We start from the raw sequence: 25463 nt of genomic DNA, 5'->3' as shown, positions 1-25463 counted from the left end.
GGTACTTAATGTGTTAAAATAGCCTTTTTTTAAAAAAAAACACTCTTCTGCCAAATCTGAGCTTGATACTAATTACATTATCAAACCTACGTTTCTCAGAAGGAGGCAGCTTCTTTGTTATGTATTCTATTCCATCTCCCATCCCCAAAAAGGAAAAAGGCTTCTCCCTTCATTCTACTGACCAGTTATTTAGTAGAGCCCCCTGGTTTAGCAAGGCCATTTGGAACCTGACACTTGATTCAGGTGTTACAGAGCAGCACCAGGAAGGCCACTAACAGCCCAGTCACTCTAGCACAATGACCTCGTGCTTGCATTCCTGTGTAAGGTCATACACTGTTACAAATGGCTGTGAGACAGTAGAAAATTATTTGAAAAACTTAATGGTTGGACCAGATGATCTTGAAGGTCTTTTCCAACCTTAATGATTCTGTGAAACCTTACTCATATCAGGAAACTTGCAGCTAGAAAAGTCTTCTGCTGAGCCTGGTGAGAGACAGGGACATTGTTTCTCGTCAGCCAGGCACAGGACATGTTGATAGGTAGCAAAAGGATTTTTAGGTTCATGATGTTATATGGATGTCTTTGGGTACAGATTACAGCTCTAAAAAGTGTGTAGTTAACAAAAGGGTTGCTGTTCTTTTTTAATGTTCTAATTTCATGAAAATAATTTTACACTTCTAATTAAAAGCAGTGTATATCAATTTATTCTCTGTAAAATAGAGTAACGCTGTTTTTTGAGACAGGTGAAGTTTGTGGATTCAGCCTACATCTGTAACTGTTCAAAGGCCACATCTTCATCTTAAAAGTGGTAGCAATGTTTTCTGTATTTTCTGCCACGTAATTACTGCTGAAAATAAGCTACTTCTTAAGTTCCAAATGCTGTCAGATTCATACTGATTTGTTCTGTCAGAAATAACTTGTAGACTCACTTCTGTACTATTGAACTACCAAATATAGGAAACCAACAATCACATTATAAAACAAATAGTCTATATTCTGATCCTCGTTATGTGGACAGAATTCAACAGTGTGTTTATTTAGTGCTGTGTCAAGTTTAATTAGAATTAGACAATGTGTTGGACATCTTTAACACATCTTGTATCTAGAAAGTCTCAACAAGTATTTAAACTGTGAAATATTTCCCATAAACTTCAAATATTAATTAATTACTTGTTGAAGAGGATTTGACTCGATTTTATCTCTGGCATGTGATGTTTGGCACCAGCCCTATGGTTTTAAGGGTATCAAATCTCCCTGGAGAAAAGCCACTTCATGAGCTGTTCCTAAGTATTTCCAGTGCTGTTCTAAACGTGTAAGAAGTCACTCCGTTTTCTGAGTTCTAAAGCATGTTCCAGCAATAAAATCAATATATTAGGCTAGTGTGCTCAGAGGTACTGTAAAGACCCGAGGCAGTGTCCCTGTGATGATGCTAGGGTCTTAGCTGTGTGGGAAAAACAGCATGGCGGGATCAGTTCTAAACACTTTAAGGTTTTATTTTTATTTTTGAGCTTCTGGTTTAAAACAATATACAAAAGCACATACAAAGACCAAAAGTTTCTGGAACCGTTCTGTCCATACAAGTTACACACAGGTATATCTGAAAATAGAATATATTTTTCCAGCTTACCTGCCCCAAAATTGTTGGTTTTGTTCCAAACTATGTAACTTCCTCCAATTATTTACGTGGATAAGATAGATTACCTCCTGAATAGGAATCCTGCCTCGAGCCTATTTTCAGACATTTCAGGCAGTCCCTCATAGTGTCCTGGATTCTGATTCAGACAAGTCTCTAGTGGTGGCAGGAGCGGGTGCTGGCAATGCCCCTTCTGGGCAAATGCTGGATGACCTTGGCTTTGGCTCTCCATTATCCTTTAGAGAAGGTTAAATGGCATTCCTGTCAAAACAAGTACTTATATGTGACCTTTGCAGCATTCAGGTTGTGAAAATAATGCAAATGGACTTTATAGCTCCAATTTAGAATGCAGCTGGATTCCTTAATCACCATCTGTCCAGCAATATTAGCCTTCAGCTCCCCATAGTGGATACTACAGGAGAGGCCTGGCATTGATTTATTTTTTTTATTTTTATTTTTTTTACTTCAGTGGATTTTAAAATAAAAGATTTTCTTCTCAGCTTGTGGATGCTCTATGTCTTCAGGGTTTTTCTCATACCTCTCAGGACATTACAGGTGATTATTTGTGATAATCAGTGCTTTAGCCTGAGAGTTTATTATGCAGCAAAAAGTTATTTCCATTACTAAACAGTTGAGCTGGTGTGTGTATTTACTTTTCTCATAAACAATCTGCTTTCTTCATTTCAAATTCTCATATTGCCCAGGCTGGACATTTCATATGTCTTTGCTGGCTTTTCAAGTATCTATCTGAACTTCTTTCAGTCACGCTCAGGTTTTCCAGACTTCTGGTAGCTTTTCACATTCTCCGCAGAACTCTCCCTGATTGAAGGAGGTGCCCAAAACAGAGAACTTTTCTTCACTAAAAGCCTTTTTGAGCTCAGTGGAGTGGAAACATTACTTCACTTTTCTTGTGCTTGACAGTCTTTTTCTTCCAGTAAAGTCGTCACAGTTTTTTTTTACAACCCTGAATCACTGTTGACTCATTTTCTTTTGTGAACTGCTCTGAACCAAGACTTCTTTTTGTAAATTAACTACTTAGCCAGTTTGTCTCCCGCTTACAGTTTTGCAGTCAGTTATTCCCAGCTCTACTTAAGTTTCTTGCCTCATGGAATTACATCCTATTTACTTTAGAACTTTGTTTCAACTTGCCGTGATTTGTTCAGTTCTGTCTTCCAAAATGCTTGCAGCTCTCACCTGAACAGGATATCCTTCACAAGGATAATAAAAATATTCTCTGTCATACGGCACCAGGTAACATTAGGCAGTTTGAGATTCAGGACATAAATATTTGGAAATCTCACATGCTACAAACTTCTGGTTTTGAATGTGTGACACAACTTCTGGTTTAGAATATGTGACACTCAGAAGTAACTCAGTTACTTACCTATGTGAAACTTACATGACATGGTTACAAAATGACACTCAGAAATAACCTAGTTACTTCTGACTGTAACTGAGTTACTTCTGAGTGTCATTTTCTAACCATGTCATGTAAGTTTCACATAGGCCACGTTCCTCTAGCCTTCTTATGAGAAGGGTGGATGATATAGCATGGGAATCCTCGCTGAAGCCAAGATCCCATGATTTATTTTTGATGTGTTCTTGATGATTTTTTTTAACACTTATTAATATTAAAAACATGACTTTCAGTTCTTCATGTTTATTACCCATATTCTCACAGAAGTGTGTCGCATCTGAGGATAATGACAGTTAATTTGTTTAATCGTGTTCCTCTCCTCTAATATTCTTCCCCCTTAATCTTTCTTAATTCTTCACACTGTTGTGGTTTATCTGAACCCTGTGGTGCGATAAAAACAGTCTGAAGATTATTTTACACCAGCTGCAGACAACTAGGACAGATAGCTCTAAGAGTGCATAATAGTAATACCAACAGAGAAACACTAATAATGCACACAACTGACCAAATAGTCCCGCATACAGCGGGCCAAATAGCTCTGTGGGAATGCTCACCCGTCTGCTTGCTTTGCCAGCCTTGAGAGCAGTTTGCTGCAGCACCGCAATGCAAAACGGCTGAGTAACAAATAAGCCAGCTCTGGGCCTTTTTGCATATTCAAAATGTGTCTGCTTTTCTTACATGAGAATTAAATGCTTGGATATATCAACTTTAAGTAGCTGCACTCTTAAAGTGATTTAAAAAGAGATTTAAAAATTGCACTTCGGCGTTACTGCTGCTGCAAGTGGTTGTGCTTCAGCCTTTCCCCTGTTCCCAGCAGCGCAGCCTTGCAGCAGGCAGCAGAAGTGGGACATGCTGCAGCCCTGTGTCGTGCAGCTGCCTGCTGTGCTGCTGTCTGTCTGTCCGTCCGTCCCGGCTGTCAGTCCATCCCAGCTGTCCGGCGACAAGACACCCATGTACACCCAGCGCCCGCAGGGCAGTCTGCCTGTCCCAGGCTCGCTGTTGGTGGCACTGACGGTTGTTTAGTGCTGGGGCCTGATGTTCCTCGAGGCTCCGAGGCTCCCTGTCTGACATGGAAAGGGCGCCAGTGAGCTGCGTAAGCTGTGGGGTTAATTTAAATGCAATTTGTTTCACACAAAAGGCAAAAGAAAAGAAAGCAACGGGACAACCTTTCATTATTTACACATAAACACTGCGGATATTTACTTAAACATACACGTCTATTTACCGTTTACACATTAAATATTTATTTAGCCGTACAAAAACACTGCTGATAAACAACCCACAGCTGGGATCCGCCGGCGGAAAAGTTTGGTTATCCCACGCCGGTCCTGTCGTGCCGTAGCTGGATCACCGGAGCCCCTGGGCGCTCAGCAGCCTCCCTGCGAGCCGCGCCGCTTCCCGGGGGCCGGAGGGCGACGTCTTTGCCGTGGGCGGGCCGCGCCCGAGCCGCTGCTCCTGGCCGCCGGGCGAGGCGAGGGACGCGCTGCCCCCGGGGGCACCCGGGCCGCTGAGGCGCCGAGGGGGCGGCGGTAGCGGCGGGTAACGGCTCGGAGCGGGGCGGGGACGGGAGGGAAGGGGAGGGCAGAGCGGGGAAGGAGGGGAAGGAAGCGGCGCTGCCGGAACGTGGCCGGCGCTGGCTCGGCCCTGAGGCGGCTGCGCGGCCCGCTGAGCCCCGCCGAGCCCCGGCGGCCCGGCCTGCCGCTGCCGCTGCCCTGCGGCCGGAGGCGGCCTGAGGCGGAGGCGGGCTGGGACGGGCCGCAGGGCGGTAAGCGGGAGGCGCCGCCGCCGCGGGGCTCGGGGAGGGAAGGGGAGGGGGCGGCTCCCTGAGGGGAAGCGGCGGGGGGCGGGAGGGCAGCGGGGGCCGGCGGCCGTCCCGGCACCGCGGGGCTGCCTCCGAGCCGCCGCCCCGGCCCCAGGAAAGGGGAGGTGGGAGGGGGGCAGCCGGGAGAGAAACTTGGTGCGGGGCCGGGAGCGCTGCGCTGCCGCCCTGCTCCCGCGTAGGGCAAGGGGAGCCCCTTCCCAGGAGCCAGCGAGCTGCTGGCCTAAATCCGCCTCGTCTGCGTCGCTCGGGCTCACCCACCTTGCTGTGGTTCTTTTCTTCCTCCGTCTTCTACTTCTCACCAGCTCCCTTCCACAGTTAGGCCCTCCCTGGTCGTGGCTTGGCACAAAAATCCCTGTCTTGAGGTAAAGTACTTGAAAAAGCAGCTGAGAGCATCTGAAGTGGGTATGGCGCTCTGAATGAGCTGGGCTCGGCAGCTCTGCCTGTCTGCAAGTTTGTGAAGTGTGGCGCGTACTTTGGTCCTGCTGTCACTCTGCGAGCTCTGTGAAGACTGCTTGGTTGTGATTGCCTTGAGTAAATAACTTACTGCGTCTCCTACCCGCGTGCTAGTGGACATCCCTTCTTTTCTGTGAGAGGGTGGAAAAAAAGATGTAAAATGGCAACGTTATGGTTTTTGAAGACAGTAACAGGTCTGGTAAGAAATAAGAAGTAGCCTGCTTAGGTAAGCATTGCTTCTCTCTTTCTCAGTCAGGCTGTACTCCCACGATCTTGTTGGTGACTTTTCAGACAGAGCTCTGCAGAAGGGCAGCTGGCTTTTCTGTCCCCAAAGGGACTTCTCAGTGACACCATCTCCCTGCATGCTCGGGCAGGCAGCATAGCCTTGTTTGACTGAGCCTCAAGGTGTAGGTGAGGATCCCAGGTGACTGTCATAAGTCATCATGTGCCGTGTCTTCTGAAGGCTTATGGGGGGTATGGGATAGGTTCTGCAAGCTCTGCCTGCATCTAGGTAGCACTGTAGGCAATGCTGTTTGTGTGGGTTTTGTGGTATTGATGGTGCTACTTGCGAGGTTAGTTGGCAGGCTAAGCTTGAAGGGACTACTGCTGCAGTTACACACAGGAAGCACAAATTGACTCGCTGTTGTAGGAATTGAAGCTAACTCAGAATGTGGTTTTTTGAAGTACTCTGCAACGTTCTCTTTACGGTAGTTACAGCAAAATGTAGTACTGCTCAGTTAAAAACAGCATTCAGTCCTTTGAAAAGTGATCAAGATTCGGTGATGTTAGTAACGGAATTTCAAAAACATCCAGGCCATAATGTGGCTTTCTGGGGAAACCAAGTTGCTGGTGTGTTCTCAAGGGCAAGTGAAGACAATCTGAGTTGTGGTTACTCCTTCCCTGTGTCATGAATGGGACTCATGCAACCAAGAAGTGAGTTAGTCAAGAGAACTAATCTGGGCAAAAAGTAGTACTTCTTATTTTTTTTTTTTTCCCTTCCCAAGTTACTTTTTGGTTAGAACAACTTCCTGAACTAGTTCACTTGCCTGGTCTTATGGATATTGTCTCCAGCCGAAGGAGGAGGAAGTGTGTTTTGGTAGGGAGGAAGGAACAGCTGCGGTCCTGGTGCAGTCGCAGCCTGTGATGGGTATCTGGGTCGTGCTTTTATGGCCGGTAAGTTAATCTAAGAAGGCACCGCTACTAAAAGAAGCTGCCCTGAGTGTATGATTGGTATATGGTGCTTGTGTTGAAGGTAGCAGGTGATATTAAGGGTGTAGGAGCTCCTGTGTGCTGCCATCCCTTGGTCATGAAACCCTGGTGTCATTTGTCTTTTTTTTTTCTCTTCTCTCTTAGCAGCAGAGCCACCTCTGGTTCTGTATTTTAATTCTGCTTGTCCCCAGTAGCAGTTTGCTCTCTCCTTTGCATACCCTTTCTTCTCGCTAAACCTGCCGTTGATTCATTAATTGTGAAGAACGATCTGGGTGTTTTTAGACAGGGGTGTTTGTGCAGTTATTCCGCTCAAATTTAAAAATAATCATCCATATATTTTTGTTATTTCTGTTATAACAGGAAGGTTATTTCAAACTTGACTGACTTCAGTAATTGCTAACCTTCTGATTTCCAGTTTGAATTAATTCGTCATTAGGTTATATCCATTCTGTGTACCCAATGGACTGATACACCGTATCAGCACTCTTAATTTTGGTGTAGCAGGACTCTGAAACAAATGGATGCAAAAATGTGTCAAATTGCAACACTGAAGCTTTTTTCCCTTCTGGCCACTGGCTGTACTAATCTTTCCTGTAATTGCTTTTTCTCCCCATGAATTTTAATGTTGACCTAAGTGAAAATTGAACCATACCTTTCAAATATTAACATAAGCTTTGTAGAAGTATTCTTTTAAAGAAGACTAAGATGTTTTAAAGTATATTTTCATAAGACTAAAATTTATGACAGCTTGTTCCAGCCTCAATCTTAGTTTGTTCTAATGGTACAGCTTTTAAAGGAGCCATTATTGTAACCTGGATCACTTAGGGGTTTCTCTTTGCTTTGATAGAATCCTGCTTGAGAGGCAAAGCTTGAAATTTTTGAAAAGAGATTGAAATTGATTTATTTCACCTTTTCATGTGTTCTTAACTTCAACAAGAAACAGAAGTTGTGTTACAAAGTATTAAAAAAATACCTCCATGGATTTTTAAGGTTTGTTTGGTGTGTGTGTGTGTGACTGCTTATAAGTGATACCTAAATAAGTTTCTAAAACCTGCTAAGTAGATTACTCTGAAAGATGAGTAAGGCCATTGTGGGAAAACTCAGTTATATTGTTGCTTTGCGGAGATGTTTCCTGTTCTTTGGCAAGAGCAGCAGGAACAAAGGTCTTCCTAATGTTTTTAAGCAGACCGAAGAAAAATTAAAGTTTCTGCCACAAAGCAAGACAGGTCACAGCCCTCTGCTTTCCTGGTCTTGTCATCCCTGAGACTTGAATCAGAGTACCAAAGATGGTGTGTTTTCTTTCTAGGTCAAATGAGCTTAAAAGTGCAAAATTAACACTAGAAACATGTTTCTGTATGAGTTACAGGGAAGCACAGTGGTAAAATGGAAAAAAGTTTAAAGGGCAAGTGGCCGAGGGATGTTTACGTTTGTGCGTACTGCATCAGATGAGTGCTTCCTATATGTACAGGACAGCTGCAATTCTTAAATACATAACTAGCTTATTCTGTCTTGGATACAGGACTTTGCACTTGTCTCTGTTGAACTTCATGAGGCTCCTGCCAGCACATTTCTCTAGCTTGTCCCCATCCTTTTGAAAGGAGCATGTCCACGTCCTTTCCATTTCCTGAAAAAAAATGTTGCTTGTTTACCCAGTGCCTGCCTCACCAGTCTGGCTCTGAGGATACCATGAGAGACCGTGTCGATTGCCTGCTGTGTGAAGTGCTCTTCCATCATCCCCTAAACGGGCCATCTTGCAGCAAGCTGGTGTGTTGGTCAGGTGTCATTTGCCCTTGGTAAATCCACACTAGTTGTTCCCAGTCACCTTCTTGTCCATCTGGGCAGGACGGTTTGCTCCATCGTCCTCTCATGGACTTAGGCTGGTCTGTAGCTACCCAGGTCTTCCTCTTCCACCCCTCTTGAAGCTGGATGTGATGCTTGCTTTTCTTGCAGTTGTAAGGAACCTTCCCCAGGCTTACAGCCTTTTAAAAACTTGCAGAGTGTGGTCTCTGTGACATTGGCCAGCTCCCTCTGGGCTCCAAGTTGCACCCACCTGGAAGCACACAGAGTTGTGTGCTTCTGTCTTGCTCAAGTGCTTCCAAACTCCATCTCCTTCTTTTGGAGGTCATTCTTCATTCCAGCAGACTGTGCTACCAGGCGCAGGGGTGTGGGAGGCTTGAGTGCAGGCCCTACAAGTGAAAACTGGGGCAAAACAGGCACCAAGCATGTCAACCTTTTCCATGTCCTGTCTGAAAAGCAGAGGGCAGCGTGTACTCTGGTGCCAAAGAGACAAAGCAAGTTGAAAAAATGAACCAGACCTTAATTTTTGGCACAACTAAAAATAATAAATTCCAGGTAGAAATTTACAGCTTCAGTGTGTGCCCTTCCCTGTTGTGCACTGTAAATAACAAGTTGTTTATACTTAGGAGCAAGCTGGTTGAATTAATACTCAATGCAATCCATACACAAGTGCTTTCAATTGGAGTTCATTTTACATCTCTTTGTTGCTGCATAAACCCATTTTAGAAATCACTGGAATAAAACTTTGAAATTGTACCATTTTATCTGTGTGGAGGGGATAATTTGTTTCATGCTCTTGTTCAACCCTGCACATGTTATTTTTGTGTTTATGTCTTAGCAATTCAAGGACAAATAAAGTAGTTCTGGAAGTTGGTGAGCTGTAGTCTGCAGAGTGTTTGAAAAGAAAGTTCTTGTGTGGTTTGAACTCTCTGTGTGTGCTTGACGTTGCCTGTGACTTCTGAATGGGTGTAAGTGTTTGGGTTTGTGTTGATGTTGACTTAACCACAGGTTTATCTTGGTACTGTTTTTGGCTGGGTAGGTCAATTATAGCGTAGCTGTGGGGGTCTGAGTAGGTCTCTGGCATTGATTCAGTCTCGCAATACGATTTGTAGCGTGGCTGGGAATTCAGAATTGATTGCTGGTGGAAGGTATTTGAGAGGAGTTACATTTCCATGCAGTACTGTGCTCAATAAACCCTGTAGTAATGGTAAAATTGCAGCCTGGATGTTTGCCTTTCCAACGTGATCGTTCGTTTTATGTTCGGATGCTGGTAAACTCTTGTTACGGTGAAGCTTGTTCCTTGTGGTGGCCGATAACTCCGTGACTTAATGGTTCAACTGCTTTTCAGGGTCTCTCACATGATTCCGGAATAGGAAAGAAGAGGCCAAGGGGCAGAAGAAAAAAGAGGTGTTTTTTAAGAACCAGCAAATTCTCAGAATAGAATTTGTCAGTGTCTGAATCTAAGAACAGATCCCGAAAGCTGTTTGGTAGGTGGCTGAGCAAGATTTCCTCATTGCTGTTGGGCTGAGGAGTGAGGTGTAGCGCGGTGGTGACCTGGGTGAGGCATGGAGCAGACGTGGGGGCAATGGGCAGCAAAGCCCTTTCTTGGTACTTGCTGTAAAGCTCGCGTGGTGGTAATCCTTTTAACATAAAAAACCTGTTTTGAGGAGCTTATTTATGACCAATCCCTGATGTTTTCTTTTTCTTGCAGGTAAATGCAGTTGTGAGAATATTTGCTACTTTCTCTCTTTATAGTCTTTCCTTTGCACAGCTTCTATAGGGCAGGTTTCCTACTGCAGGATGTAACTGTGTGAGCTGCCAGAGGAGAGTTACTGCGTAGTCATGGCCAAGTCCCAAAGGTACCCTTTTGGCAGTGAACAGCCCTTCTTAAACCTCCGTGCTTTCAGGGTGCAGAGATGAGTTCAACAGTGGCACTGTTTAGTAGAGCACAGCTGCTGGTTCTGGCTAACTTAGGTCCGTCATGTGCACCCTAAGACACGCACCAAGTTTTCCCTGGTGGGAATTGTGCACTGGGCAGCGATCTGTTGCAGCTGTCCATGCGTTTGGTAAGCTAATGCTCTCATTTTCCTTTTGGAAGAAAAAATGAGCGAGGGCTTTGTCTGAGAATCTTAAAGATTGACTTTTAGTATGTCAATATGTTTAGTACGTTTAGTAGTGTTTAGTTAATTTTAATAATATTCATTATTATTAGGGAGATAACACTTTTTATTATAGATATTTCTTGTTAAGAAACCAATAAATATAAACAACTGCTGCATTGAATTGCTTTTCTGTTCAGTACCATTATTATATAAGGAATGCCTTAGTTGGTGCATTGTCATCATGTGGTTGTTTATATACAAAACCAAATCCGTAACTTTAAGTTAGAAATAGGTGTAGAAATTTAATAGCTGGCTAAACTTTTAAAATAGGCTTGCAAAAATAATTTGCAGGTTTTTATTTATATTTATTTACACTTAAGGAACATGCTGGTATATTTCTCTTCATTAAGAATGTTTGAACACTGCAAATTGATTTTTTTTTCACAGGAGACAGTTTTTGGCTGGTCTTCTGGAAGGAGAAAAAAAAAAAAAGGAAAACAAGAACCTTAGGCTGGGCCATTTGAAGTGCCTGTGGCAGAGACGTGGTTTCTTTCCCCTCCATTCTGCAAACCCAATGCTTTATTTTGTTCCTCTGGCGTATGCTTTCATTATTTCCTGTTATTTTGAACTCACATCTCACAAGTTACTTCTTGGTGGCAGTGCTGCCTAAGTAACGGTTGTCCCCAGTCCTTGCTGCCTGGTTTTGTCTGTTCTGTGCAGTGGCTGTGTGAACACGGGGGCTTGCTGAGCCAAGCATTGCAGTGGCTGAAGGAGTGCTCTAATCCTCCTTTCTTTCCCTGGGGTTCTTTGTCAGTCACGTAAGTTGTCCAGCCTCTTTCAGCGCGGTACTGCCTGGACACTCGCAGTGGGAGCAGATGGTGGGAGGGGAAGCAGCTTTTTTAGGCAGTTCGTCACCTCCTGTGTCTTCAAGGTATTAATGAACTATCTGTAGCTTGTAAGTATTGATGTTTTCAGCTTGAATCGGCATGTGTGTAAGCATCTGAGTACAAAACAGCAATTAAGTTGAAAGAGATGAAAGAGAGCTTGATGTGCATGCCAGTAGTAGGTCTGGGAGTAAAACCTGAATTAGAGCTCCGACTGGGCAGTGCAATGAAGATGAGCCTGTGGAAATATCAGTCCTTTCTGTTTGTGTGCAGTTTGTGTTTGTTCCTGGACAGCTTTACCATAAAATGTTTTTTTTTTTTTTATCCATGTTATACTTGATCCTAATTGTTAATACTTTAATCATTTGTTTTGGCTTTACAAAATTTCAAGAAACTGGCAACTGTTAGCTAGATTTATTTTTTTTTGGGGGGGGGGGGGAAATAACTGTTCAGTGTTTTTAAGTCAAAAAAAAAAAGTGATTAAGGGCACAGAAAACTCAGTAACTGATTGCACATTGTTTTGAACATTAATTGTTAACTGTTCATTGCTGCAGGTATGTATAAAAACTGTTAGGAGAGAGGAGATGGTTGATGAAAACGTCCAAGGAAATCAGTTGTCAAGCCCCAAAAGACTAACATGAAGTTGGAAGTTCCTTGTTACGGCTTCTATATTTGCCTTTGACTATTACAATTTCTCTATTTTGATTCTTTTTTTGTTTTATTGAGACATCAGAAACTGAGACCCCCCTATGAAGGGGTCAAACTGAGGGACAGCGTAGATGAGTATCTAACTTCTGGTGGTAGCCAGAGAGATAAGGACAAAGGGTACGTAGTAAGACAAAGACAGGTGCTGCTCCTTCCAGTGTATCCTCCCAGTTTCCACCCCGGCCTCTGTGATCCTGCTTCTTGTTCCTTCTGGTAGCTGTATGCTTTCTGAGGTGGTATTGTGGAACATGGAAAAAGCAGCTGTGTTATTTTATATATTTTCTACGAAACTCCCAGGAAGCGCCGCAGTAACGTTCCGTTCTTACACTCTGTAGGAGTGCAGTGAATACCATCTGCTTTGCTGGGACTTGCGAACAGGTGAATTTTTGTTCCCTGCTACACACAGAGCTTGAACACTTTGTTGGGTTTGTTGAAGACTGAAGTTCGACTTGAATGCGTGGCAGAATGCTGGAGCTCATCTAGGTTGCACTTTGTGTTTGGGGTTTGGATTCCTTGCATTGTAAATCGTTTGCTTGTCCCATGGATTAATGGCTTTTGTGAGTGTGAAAGGAAATGAGTGATCCCTATGGTTATGTCCTACAGCACGTCCTGCTAAACGAGTTTATGGGTATCAGAATAATTACTGTCCTTTCGTTGGGTAGGTGAATACGAGTTGTAAGAGTTGATTGTGTCGAAACTTTAAAAGTGTATTGCTGGGATGCATCTGAGAGGTTCATGGCTGTGGCTCCTTTCTAATTTTGACTCTGTTTTTCTTGGCAGTATAGCAGGATTTAAAAATCCAAATGATAATGTGGAGTATAAATTTCAGCACCAAAACAGTGAGGCGTCAGTTAGGCACTTCACTCCAGCTTTTTCCTGGTGGTGTCAGCTTTATCCATTGTAGCGCTGGCTTTGAGGTTATTGTGGCCCCCCCCCTCATTACCTGTTGCACTCCTGCAGTCTCTCAGCTGAATGTCTGCCATTTTGCTGCCTTGTCCTGAGCTTAGGGGCTTGATAATGGGATGTTCCCATAGTGGTGCTCAAGGTAGCATGTTGAAAATGCTGTTATGGAAAGTAAATCCTTGTGTAATTATTAGAAGGTGAACTTCTGTCATTAGTAGTTCTGTGAATTTTATATTTTGCATTAGTTGACTGTAATACCCTCCTCTTGTTTCGTGAAGTAAAAATGTTTAATTGGAGTAGTGTAGTATGTAAATATCGATAGTGAGTTTTATATTTATGTTTAATGACAACCACGCATAGATTGTGCTGAAACCCACAGCACAGCATGCTTTTTTGGGGGGGAAGTTAACTTAGCCTTTGAGAGATTGAGACTGTGTTTTTTAAAAAACAAACAAAACAACAGCCCAAACCAATCCAACTGCATCTTTTTGGCTCAGGATTTTTTGGAATGGGTTTGTTTAGTTAAAAAGATCACACAACCAAAATCTTCCCAAAGAATGCACAGTTCTTAATAAATACATAATGCTTTGTTTTAGTCAAGGAAGGTATGTGGTATTCCTTGGCATGTGTCTTTCAGAAAGTTTCATGTGCGCCTCTTACCAGTTTCTAAAAGAGTTTGGGGACTTTGGAAAATACGAAGTGACCTGCATGTTGAGACCAAACCACTTTCTTCTCATCTTGATTGATGACATGAGCAAATTGTATTGATCCTTCAGACTTAACATGGAAAAAGCAGAAATAGAAATTTATTGTTATTATTATGTGATTAGATGGACAGAGCAGTTTATTAGTACCAGGTGTATCTGGTTACGTAGTGCCCTGTTCTTACCAGTGAAGTCTGTTTTTCTGGGAGAGAACCACTTTCATTTTCTCAATTCTTCTAAAACCTGTCATGACCTTTGAAACTAGTTCTAGAGCGGCGTCGCAGAATATCGTTATAAAAACTTGCCCGGGGAATGTGGGATATCAGCAGATGACTGCTGGCATGCAGAGGTATTAAGAATTTACTGGTCAAATCAAAACTAAATACTGTTTACACCTCTACAGTTCAACATGCACAGGACTAAGGGAGGCAATAGTTAAAGCCACGTACTGTAGCTTTTAGTTGTGTACACCGTTATGTACTTACTACAGTCAGGTTTCCCAATGTGAAGCAGTTAACCTGACTTTCAGGAGGTTTCACTTTCAGTTAGTCTGAGCCCTTAAAAGAACTGTTGTCTCCATCTTTTCATGCTCTATCTAAATATTTAATTTTTCAAGTGATGATTTAAGATCTTAGCTTGGATTCTAAAAGATTTTAAGTGTGTTACTTCTGTAGAAAGTATTTGTTTTTAATGGGAAGCTTTGTTTTGCTTTATGTTATAAAGAAAATGTTTTTCTTATCTATTTTTGGGTGCACTGTTGAGACTGGACAGTCTTGCTGCAAAAGCAGGAGAACTTTTGGTGGCTGTCTAACTAAAACTCATAGGTCTTGCCATTTTGGAAAATCCATAAATGAGTAGTGTTGAAAAAAAAAAGTCTGGAGTGGCTGCTCATTTACAGCTTATGATTGCTGTGACATCTGCTAGAACGAAAGACACGACTAAGGAAAATAACATTAAAATAGGCTAGGAAGTATCATTTGTTCAGCCTGCGGTGGTAGCGTTTGACCAGCTGCAGTTTAACAGCATCTGAGAAGTGGGAATCTCACTTCCTGTGGTCAGAGAGCACAAAGGTAGTTCCTGGGGTTGTGAACAAAACACTGTAATTTCATCTTGAATCTGTGAAACTTAATATTCCCCAAATTTATTCTGCAAACTTAAGATCACAATTGTAATGTATGGCACAGATTCCTCTGAGGAACAAGGGGTGTAGTAGCTCAGGAGGCAGGCAGTGAATCGAGGTGTCTGGAAGAGACACTTCATAAGGCACTCGTTTGGCACAGGGAAAGATTGGCACCCAGGATCTCTACTGCCTTAGATCAGCCTGTTTTTCCATATGGTCTGCTTTGCATTACATCATGGTGTGTCTTTTTTTTTTTTTTTCTTTAATTTGGAAATAATAGCTTGTGGAGAAAATACCTGGTTAAAACTTTCAGTGTATTTAATGGAGAGAGGTTGTCCCATGGGCTAAATTGAACTGATGCTGTTATTTTTACTATTAGGGAATAAAACATTAACACCCTTTTAAAACACTGGTTGTCCTATGCTACTGCCACCCTCTGGAATATAGGTCATGAGATTTTTGGAGTGAGTGGCCATATGGTTTAGTAAATTAGCTAGTGCTTGGGTTCGGTTTGAATGCTGCCTGGAAGCATCATCTTGCAATGAAGAGCAGAGGAAACCGACGTACTGCCCAGGCAGACTGTAGCTGAGAAAAATCGGGCACTCTTTGCTGCTACCTTATATTTTCCAAAGTAAGAAATGACTTACCGGCCCAAGAAGCCAAGTGTTAGTGCTTAGCTGATGGCAGGAAAGCAGTGTGAAGAAGTACTTCAGGGCTCATTTACGTTGGTTGCTCTGTCCTTGAGGTACAACGAGCTGCTGTGCTTAAGCAAGTTGTCTGAAATCCTGGGAGGCTACCGAGTAAGCCTGGGTACCAGAACACTTGATGTGCAGATTTACTGTATTTGTGTGTGTTTCTGCCATAAGACACAAAAAGAGTAACCTCTGTAGGGTAGTGGAAGCTGCCATATTTACACTTATTTCTGAAGTGTATATTTTGAAAGGTGGATAGAGAGGACAATAGCTTTGCTTTTAATTGGCAGAATATAAAAAAATTCTTTAAATTGGTTCAATACTAATTGGATTAGCTGCTACTGGTTATACTTGTAAACAGCATAAAGTAGCATGCGTCAGTAAGAAGCAGGTATGCTGGTGTCGTCTGTTTGTTAGCTCCTTTCTCCTGCCACTCACTTGTGCGTGTGGACAAATCTTAGGCCTGAATAATTGTTTCTCTCTTCCTAAAAACACCCCCCTCAACCTTATTTGTAACTCTGTTTTGTCTAGCGTGTAGCTTGTTCACTGCAATGCTTTTTTCTTGGTTTGTGGAGTTTGTGCAAATGAAAGTATCCAGCTTACTGGCGGCTACCTCTGTGGCTAGCAGCTTACCTGATGTTTTTTCATTCACCTGGACTGATCTTTCATCTAGCATTTATGATACCCTTCCCTCTGCCCCTAAATTGTAGGGGGTTTGGATTGGTGGATTGGGTTTGTTTTACATCTGCTCCTCATCTTCCCTCTTGCCTTTGATTTGCAGCGGTGGCTGATCTCTGCTGAAGAGAAGAGATGGCCCTTCTCTGCTGGGCTGTAAATGTCAGCTGCTTCCTTGCCTGAGTCACACTCCGCTGATATGCCAAGCACATGCCTACCATCGTTCTGGAAGGGTTCTTCACACTGGTCATCTTAGAGTTAAGGTGAATAAGACCAGCAGTTTTCCCAGAATGACTCCCAAACTATTCATCTCTGCAATCTTTGAGTGGTTCAGTGGCTTATGCATAATCCAGTTTCAGCTCAGCAAAGCAGTTTCTCTCCTTTAGAATAAAGAGCATGGCATTCAAAATGGGATCTGTTTAAAAGGTTGTGCTAAAATTTATTTTGTAAGATCTGTGTGCAGTATGCTTTTGAAGGAAAATATACATTTTCTTGTTTATGTAGTTTTCTTTTGTTTCTGTCTTCCTTTAAGAGTTATTCCTTGGCTACAAAATTGACATAAGACCAGTCTGTATCTAGGCCTCTTGTTTCTCTGTATCTAGGCACCCGGTACAACAACTCAAAACAGTCTGCTGTCTGTGAACAGCCTCATTATTTGCTGTTGTGTATTAAATAGGAGTTTGCTTTCACAGAGGAGGCAGTGTTGCCAAAATAAGCTCTGTGGTTACTTTTCAGTTATATGGTTGATTTTTCTTTTCTTGTGTGTGTGTGTGGTTGTTTTTTTTCCTGTTGTTGTTTTGAGCTCTTAACATTGCTTTAATGGAAATTAGAAGATGCTTTTATACATATACATATCTATACGTATTAATATTTTAATATGATATGTTTTAATGTTTTATACAGCAGCAATCTCTTTGTGTTAGGTTGATTTTAATTTCAGGAAACAGTATTGGTAAGCCAAGTAAATGCTAATTTTGTTTTTTCCAGATGTTCTTTACAATGCCTTTCACAGCCAGAACTAGGATTTTGGGAAACAATTGATGGATCATGGACCAGTAGTAGTGTGAACATAGGGACTTAGCTTCTTATAAGAACATTACACAGAGAGAATTTGGCATTAAGAGTAAAATTACAGTGCTGTTGATTTTGGTGAGATTTATGCACTGGTTTTATGAAACGTAGGGTTTTCAGCTGCATATGCATGTACTCGGTCAATAGGAAAGAAAAGGATTTTGTGGGAGATGGTTAGCTGCGCTGCTTAAACGTACAATGTAGTAAGGAATTTTAGAAAGCTATTCAGTCTTTGAGTGAAAAAGCATTGAAAAGCTAAAGCTTTGTGAAGTGTTTGTTGGCTTTCTGAAGAAGGTATGCCTCTCTAGTGGTAGCTACCTCACTGGGTGAGACTTCTGGTAGCAGTGTTTTGACATGCTGCTTAAAATACAAAGTAATGGTAAAGATACTCGGTTATTTGTGTGTGTGTGTGTGTAGGACTGTCCACGTCTGTCTGGTTTCCAGCTTCCTTAGCAGCAAATTAAAATATAATGCCCACCACTTCAGCAAACTGCAACTCTAAGTCACATCTGTGCTTTCAAGTGAAGTTGGCTAAATGCTCTTTTCGCACACGTGCGTTGCATTGTGTGGCTCAAAAAGGGAACAAGTTACGCTTCTCGGTGTACATTTGCACTTCAAACATCTGTTAGCAGAAGGTGAATCACTGCATAGTTTTATGAGACTTTCCAATTCGGAAAGCTCCCACAGAGTCCCTTGAAGAATATCAGTTCTGAAAAGAAGTAGGATTTGTTTACTGGTATGTTGAATGTAATACTGAAAGAAAATGAAATATAGGCCAAACCTACAGTGAACATCAGCAGTAACTTTGAAATACTCGAACGTGAACTGAAAGTAAACACAAAAATGTCAGGTAACTGCTTCAGAAGATTAGTTCCTGTTAAAGTTGGCATTTGCTAATGGGGACCAGTCTGAGGAACTTTCTGAATTTAGTCAGGTCTGCAAAGCAAGTCCCTTCTGGAAAGTCGCTGACCCTTCCTTTGATTCTCTCTTTCCTGTGGAAGACATGAGTCCTCCAGAGCTGCTGTTCTTCAGCTTCTCTTGCTCTTCTGCCACTGAGGCTGGCTTTGGCAGTTGCGATGAACCCATGGTGCCTTATTGGAATGAAGCAGAGAAGCTCCTAGGTTTGGGCCTTCTAACGCTTAGCACTGTACGCATATGCAGTGAGTTCTGGTCTCTGGCCACAAAACACTCGTAGTCCAACAGGAGTGGCTTAGCTTTTGTCTAGGACTTTGTATAAGCAAGGTGTTGGGAACTGAAGTACAGAAAGACAAAATGAGCGGTGTAAAGCTCATGGAGAAAAGCAACAGCTTTTCTTCGTTTGTCATAGTACCACTAGAACTTAAAATATTTTGCAGAGGAAGTTCTTCCCCCCCCGCCCCCCTCTTTTAGGTAAATCTGATTACTTTCTATGTCCAATATATTTTGTTTTGAAAAGCTGTTTGTCAGAAAGCCCTTTCTGAGATTGTTCCTCTTTTAGAATTGCAGTTGTTTCATCATACAGTTGCTTTATTTAGCAGAGTTTTGGGATAATTTCTTCCTGAGTAATTGTTGCTGAGTTTCTGAATTGTTTTCTTTGTGGTATTGCTCATCAGTGTGGAGGAAGAATTATCTTCTCTACAGGAAAGAATGTGACTGCTCAAGATACTTCTTTTGTAGAAATTACTTCCTTGCGGTAGTAGTACATACTTCCAGTATTACTGTCAAGAGAACTTTGAAAGCACAATTTATTGTCATCTTTTTGAAGGCATTGTTGGACGAGCCCTTCTGACTCTTCGCCCTGCTGGTTTGGGTAGTGACCGTCTAGCCTGTGGTTTTTATCCTTTGAGTGCTGTTGCCAGACCCGAAGGTGTATTCACACCATTTGAAACTGCATTAGCAGCTTAAACAAAGCCACTGGACTTCATGCAAAAGCAGGTGAGGTGTGTTACTTCTATGGACTTTCCTGTCCCTGACTGTCAAGTGCAGTTTGAGAAGTAACTGAATACAAATGCTAAACCTCTTTCATTGAGTATTCTGAGAGAGCCTTCAGCTCCAGGATCATCTGCTGGTAATTTCAGGGAATAAACTGAACAGGACTGTAGGCTGTATAGCCGTCTATACGTTCTGATTAATGCAATCAACAATAATTAAAAAAAATATATAAAAAAAAATATTTCTGAGTTTAGTAGGGGGCCTGTTCTTTGCATATGCCTACTTGTGATACTGTCATTTGTTTTTTGACTTTTGTAAGGAAAAGGGGAGTTCAGGTTTATAACTCTGCAATGACTAAGGACTGAAAGTCCTTAATATGGGGTGAAGCTAATGAAGAAAGGGAAATAACATAATGATCTACTGATGTCCAGAAGTCGTTTGCCTTTTTTCTTGTTAATACAGTATAAAAAACCCTCTCAGGTGTTCTATTCCTTCTGTTCCCCAAATAACCTTGATTCATTCAAATGAGGTTTTTATTCTCTTCATCGCTTTTCTTCAAAAGTGCTTAGCTGAAGTATTAGAACCCGTGTATTTATGATGTGGAAAAAATAAACAAACATCGTTTTCCCTCTATGTAGCTTACTTCTTAAAATGCTATAAATCTCAGTAATCTTCTTGAGACCCCTAGTCAAATTATTAGACGCTCATGAACTTAAGTAAAATGGTTTAATTTTGAGTACAACTTGATCACGATTCTTGGTATATTTTCAGGCATTAAAAATTATTTTTGATCACAGATTGGTCATGCAATATTGTATGGAAAGCTTTTGCTTTCTGAATGGCATGTGACTTGAAAGGGGGAGGAAACGAGCAATCTGTTCACAGTGAGATGTTCATCCTTATAATATCCACGTTTTCCATAGTTTCCATTATTTTTAATTTGTCACCTGGCATGATGTCTATCATGGGCATCAAGAGGTGGTCTTAGCAGAAGACCTGTGTGGTTTGTAGACTTGTAACTGTGCTTGTGTGGGATGAGGAGTGTAGAGAAGCATTCTTCTGGTCAAGGAACTCACCTCCTGAACGGCTGACCTGTGCGTGTTCATCTTTGGCTGTCAAGTGGAGACTGCCGGGGTTTTAACTGAGTTGGGGTAAAGAGCATCGGGTGAATAATGCTGATGGCAGCTTGGAGTAGGCTGGAATGAAAAGGTCGGGGTGGTAATTTATTCAGCTAGTATAGCTGTGTCTGGAAAAAGGTATGTGTCTGCACTCAGTGTGGTGGTTCAAGCTTGAACTATGCTCTAAAATACATTAAGTGCTTTGCAAATTGAATGTAATTGCAAGAATGCGTATGGTATGCTTTTAGCAAATTTGCACAGAATTAGAAACTCCCTGCAGTCATCTGCTGTTTATAATACTTCCTTCGTCTTCCTTATTTAGGAAGTAGGACTTCCCTTAAACTATCTTTATCCACATAAGGCAAGAAAAAACCTCAGTATGCCTTCCTTGTTTTGTTATCATTTTCTCTGGCTTTACCTGTATTTGTTTTTTCATCGCCTTCAAAGAATTCCATAAAGTGACGTTCTGCTATTGTATTGAGGATTGGCTTTGAAATTAATACTCATTTTCAGTTGGACTGGCTCTTTATTGCAAATAATAGATAGGTTCTTCAGTAACATTTTTCCAAGATTACATTTGTTAAAAAGCAACTAGATGGGGTTAATAAACTGCTCATAATGTACTCAGTGTCGTATATATAGATTTGGTTTTGTCTCTTGCCAGAAAGACCTTTAAAGCAAAGATACTTCAAAACACTGAAACAAAACTGACAGCAGTGGTGAATCCATTACTGAGGCTTGGGCAGAGCTCACCTTACATCATTTGTCTGCAAAAAATTCCTGCTTGTGAGTTCAACTCACTGCTGATCCAAATTTCTAATCTCTCTCTCAGTATTTTAGCCATTGCTTGGTGGCCTTTTTCTAACGTGAGTCTCCTAGCAAATTTTTGTGCTATAATACAAGTTAGTTATTTGAAGAATTTGAGTTCTTTAGTTGCTCTGAGACTTCTGGGTATAATGCCCTCGCTGCCTTGAAAGGTAAAATTGTGACTGCGTTAGGGAGAGGGAAAATATTTTGGTGGAGCTGTGTGTACATGGTTTTGACAAACCAAGTCTTTAAAAGACCAAAAGCATATTGACTGTGGTTTCAAAAGTGATACAAAATATTTTTGTATTGAAAGCGTAGTTCCCACGTTTGTCTTTTGATTCCAAATTACTGAACTGCTTCTTGTAGCTAGCAGGTTTAAATAACGCTTGCTGAGAAAGGAAGAGGGCTTTCATGGCTTTTCTTAAGTGATGTTTTTGTAGTTCCCTCTAGGTAGACCTAAATTTGCGTTCTTTTCGTGATCACTTCTTGTTTTGAAACTGTAGCTCAGAAGGAGGCAGGGCCCAAGCAGTGTTTTAGGTCTCTACATCAAGGTAAAAATTGTGTTCGGCCTTGCAAATATGGCAGTAGGGAGCAGTTTTTGTCCCCCACTGCTCTAAGTGATCCTTCAGAACTCTGTGGCTTACGCACACCAATGCCCAGTGCTTAGCCAGACTAGGATTTTTCGGGAAATTGATATGGAAGCATACCATGTCTGCAGGTATCTGCTATTTATCAAAAGTATCTGGGGAAAAAAAAAGTAATTATATGTGTGTGTGTATATATATATATATACACACACACATTTTAAAGAGAAAAAAATCACAGATATACTTTATTTTGAAAATAGCATGTATTGTCCAGTGTTCTTCATTCTAGGATGTTGTTCCCTAAGGGACCAGGAAAGACGTTCTGAATTGATGTAGGTGATGATTTCTTTGTGTTGGATACCTACAGTAGCTGTCGACATTCTGAAGTTCTGGTATTGGTCTTGATTGTGCAGGGCTTTTGTGTTTGTTTGCTTTTGTTTTTTAATGAACTTGCTATGTAAAGAAATACCAATAAATTGCTATTTTTTGTTATTTTTTTCCCCTTTGTGGACAGGAGAAAACTTGTTCAAGTATTTACAGGCTATTTCTTTGCTTTGTTTGTGCAAGTAACAGAATTAACTCTATTGTAGACAATTTCAGAGAAACTTGCTGAGAAGGATGTGATTGTGGTTTAGTATCATCTTTGACTTCATCAGTAGATATAATAATGAAAAAACAACTAACATAATAGCCTGTTAAATATGTTTTAATTTGTATAGTATACACTTCGATACATAATTTCTGGAAAACGAGTTATCAGATTATCTGCATCTTCACATAACCTGTATGCCACTCTAGTTAAGAAACAGATCTTTATGAGGGAGAAAGGAAAAAGGTGGGAATTTGGGAGATAGAGGGAGCAGGCTCTGGAGGATTATAAACAGAAGTGTAAGCTCCAAAGTAGGCTTGTTTTTGTGGTACCCATACACATAGATAACGGTTTCTGCTGTTGAATCATAGAATTTTTAATTAGACACCCTAAAAATCACACTTCCTATTAAAAATGAACTTGTATATCAATGAAATCAGTTTGAGAAATGTCATCAAGCACATTGTAATGAATTTGTGTGACTTTAAGTATGATATTATCGTACAGAAACTTCCTATTACAACTATTATCATATTATTTACAGCTTGGAAACTCATTCCTTAACATTTTCCTTCTTCTTTAGGTTATTTTGGCAGGAGAAGACTACTGACCTGAGATGGAAGTCAAAACATCATTTAGTAAAGCCAGTAGAATTCCTGAAACTGTATCCTCGTTAATTAATGAAGATTTTGTCCTGGTTAATCAGCAGTCTGAGGACTCTGGAAAAGATGAAAAACCTCAGCTAAAGGTTTACTACTGCTTTATTTTAAATAAGTATTAAGATTCCTGCTGTTTCCATATACTTGCACCCCTTGTAGGTGTGGGACAATTGATGAAACAATTGAAATGGATTGGATATGGCTAAGAAAATAAGATTTTTCTATAAGAAAAGATTCTATAAGATTTCTATAAGATTTTTCTATAAGGAAAAATCTGCAACAAAGTCTGTTATATTCTTTGAATGGAGAATCTAAGCACACAAACCCGTTAACTGAAGAGGTGTCTGTAGGTTTTAGATGGTTGTTGGGCTAGCAGTGTGCATATGTGCAGTGTACATAATGGGAGGATACACTGGGTTATATTTGATTTAATTTTCTTGATTCTGAGATCTTTGGTTTCAGTGCAATTTAGTACTAAGCTTTGAGGTATACATTAGTGTCCTCTGAAACTAGAAACTTATTGCCAATTTTGACTGGTGAGTGGGTAGTGTAGCAGTCTGCCAGGTGAAAATAGAATGGAAGTAGCTGGCTCCACTTCTGGTGTGTTGTGTGACTCAGGAGGAAGAATGCAGCTGTGGCCAGGTTACTTGTTTTCCTAGATTGTAAAGATTGTAAAATGTAATAGTCAAACTACAAGTAGCTATAAAAACTGTCATACCCTTCTACTTACAGGTATTTTCGAATGGAGATGATCAGCTGGAGAAGGCAATGGAAGAGATACTGAGGGATTCTGAAAAAGACCAGAACAACGCTCTCCAAGAAGGTTCCAGTGATGCCTGCAGCCAGGCAGCTGGAAATGGGTCAGCAGATCAAACAAATCAGCCATCTTTGCACCTTGTTTTAGACCCTTCTGCTACAGGTATTGACAAAATGCTTCCTCATCTTATATCCTGTTCCCAATCATATATGGCAGTTCTTTCCTTTAAAGTTTGAAGTTAAAACGAATATAATGCTTTCTGGAACTTCATTTGGTAACTGTTCTGGAGAATAGCCTGTACAGATCGTGCTTGGATCAATACCCCTTGCTATTCAGTTTTGGTCAATATTAATATTAAGCTGCTGAGTGGATTTCTTACTGTTGGAGTTGGACTTCTTACTCCCATGCTTCTCAGAAGCAACTGGAGATTTTGCTCTTAAACTTATTCAGAAAACCATATGTGAAAAATAAAACCAAATAGTTAAAAAAAAAAACAAACAAACGTTTTCTTCATTTTCAGAAGTGTCTGCACCAAGGCCATCTTCTCCTACTGAACCCCTGGAAGAGGACAGTGTATTGTTTAACAAACTGACTTATTTAGGTTGCATGAAGGTGTCTGCCCCTCGGAACGAGCCAGAAGCTCTACGTGCCATGGCAAACATGAAATACTCATGTCAGGCCCCTTTACCCGTAACGCTTTATGTTCCAAATGTTCCAGAAGGCTCTGTAAGGTAATGTACAAATGTTCCTTTTGTTACTTGCACAGACGTGTAAAAGACGAGTTCTTTGTTGCTCACGTGGGGAAGTAGAGTTGTTGGATTTGGGGCTAGGATTCTTGTACGCTACAGTGGAAAACTTTGTCTTTGAAAGGGAAGCGATTTATCTGTGGAAGCGCTGCATTTGTGAACCCATTCGCTGCTTTGTGGTTATTTTCCCTAAAGCCTATGAAGGTTGATTTCAGCCTTTTCAAACCAATGAATCATGAAAATGAAATGTGAAGCTGGATCTTTTCAGTGTGGGATTACTCTGAGGGTCAAATTCTCTGTACTAATTATCAGTAACTGCCCACTTGTTAGCTGTAGAGCCACATAAGCATCTTGTTCAACGATTACTGGTATTTTGGAAAGGGAGAGCTGATGATGCCTGTTTTCTCCCATTTTTTTCTATTGTGTAATCACCTGCAAGGTAAATACGTTGAGGTAGTGGTAGTCCTGCAGGTCTTGGGTTAGCTGAGGGAGTTTGTTTTATTCTTTCATTCTTCTTGAGGGATTGAGATGTTAGACTCTACTTCAAGACATAGCTATGGTAAAGCGAGGTCTCACCTGTGCCTGTCTCACAATGCATGCGTCGATTATCTCCAGATAGTAGAAAACATTTTTTTGTTTCCTGTGAGAAGGATCTTTTAATTAGTGATGAAAATGTCCTGTTAATCAGAATACAATAAAGGTTTTATCTGCAGCGGCCCCACATCCAGAAATAGGGAGCATCTTAATATTCAGGGGTTTTTACTTATTTATTTTAACTCTGAAGTTGAGATTTCTAAAGAATCTGGTTAGATTTCCTTCATTTCCTGTCTTCCTCTGGTAAGAGACATGGGTTCTTGGTCTAATTTAACTCTTGTCCTTAGTTTCTTGATAAATTAAATGTCTGAGCTTCTTGACCTTCTTTCTTCATCTTCTTGTGAAAACTGTGTTGACTATAATCTTCCCTAGACAGAGAGAGCTTTAGGCATATAAATTATTTTCTTCCATTTTGGTCTTTGAACTCGATTTAAGATTTCATTTGCGGATTTGAGGTTATGGCAATACTTCATTTGAATTAGGAAATTGCACTGCATGCTTTAAGTAT

General features: G+C 41.2%; 1 protein-coding gene across 8 annotated transcripts in view; it reads left to right on the top strand.

Moving 5' to 3' along the window:
• RABGAP1L (RAB GTPase activating protein 1 like) overlaps positions 1-25463 on the top strand; it is a gene marked incomplete at its 5' end in the record, with an annotated part of 249414 nt that overhangs the window by 8360 nt on the left and 215591 nt on the right. For 2 of the 8 annotated variants that reach the window (XM_082766615.1, XM_082766625.1), the window contains 4 exons: positions 4673-4815; positions 22783-22947; positions 23591-23777; positions 24136-24346. In XM_082766615.1, the coding sequence (XP_082622741.1) occupies positions 22816-22947; positions 23591-23777; positions 24136-24346 (530 nt within the window). Of the gene's footprint in view, positions 1-4515; positions 4590-4672; positions 4816-5126; positions 5235-16360; positions 16380-18995; positions 19102-22782; positions 22948-23590; positions 23778-24135; positions 24347-25463 lie in introns of those variants that run through there. The other 6 variants (XM_082766621.1, XM_082766619.1, XM_082766620.1 and 3 more) reach the window with 5 other exon arrangements.

The sequence above is a fragment of the Aythya marila genome (assembly GCF_965140915.1).
Source record: "Aythya marila genome assembly, chromosome: 8".
Lineage (NCBI taxonomy): Eukaryota > Metazoa > Chordata > Aves > Anseriformes > Anatidae > Aythya > Aythya marila.
This window is presented reverse-complemented; position numbering and strand designations above follow the sequence as displayed.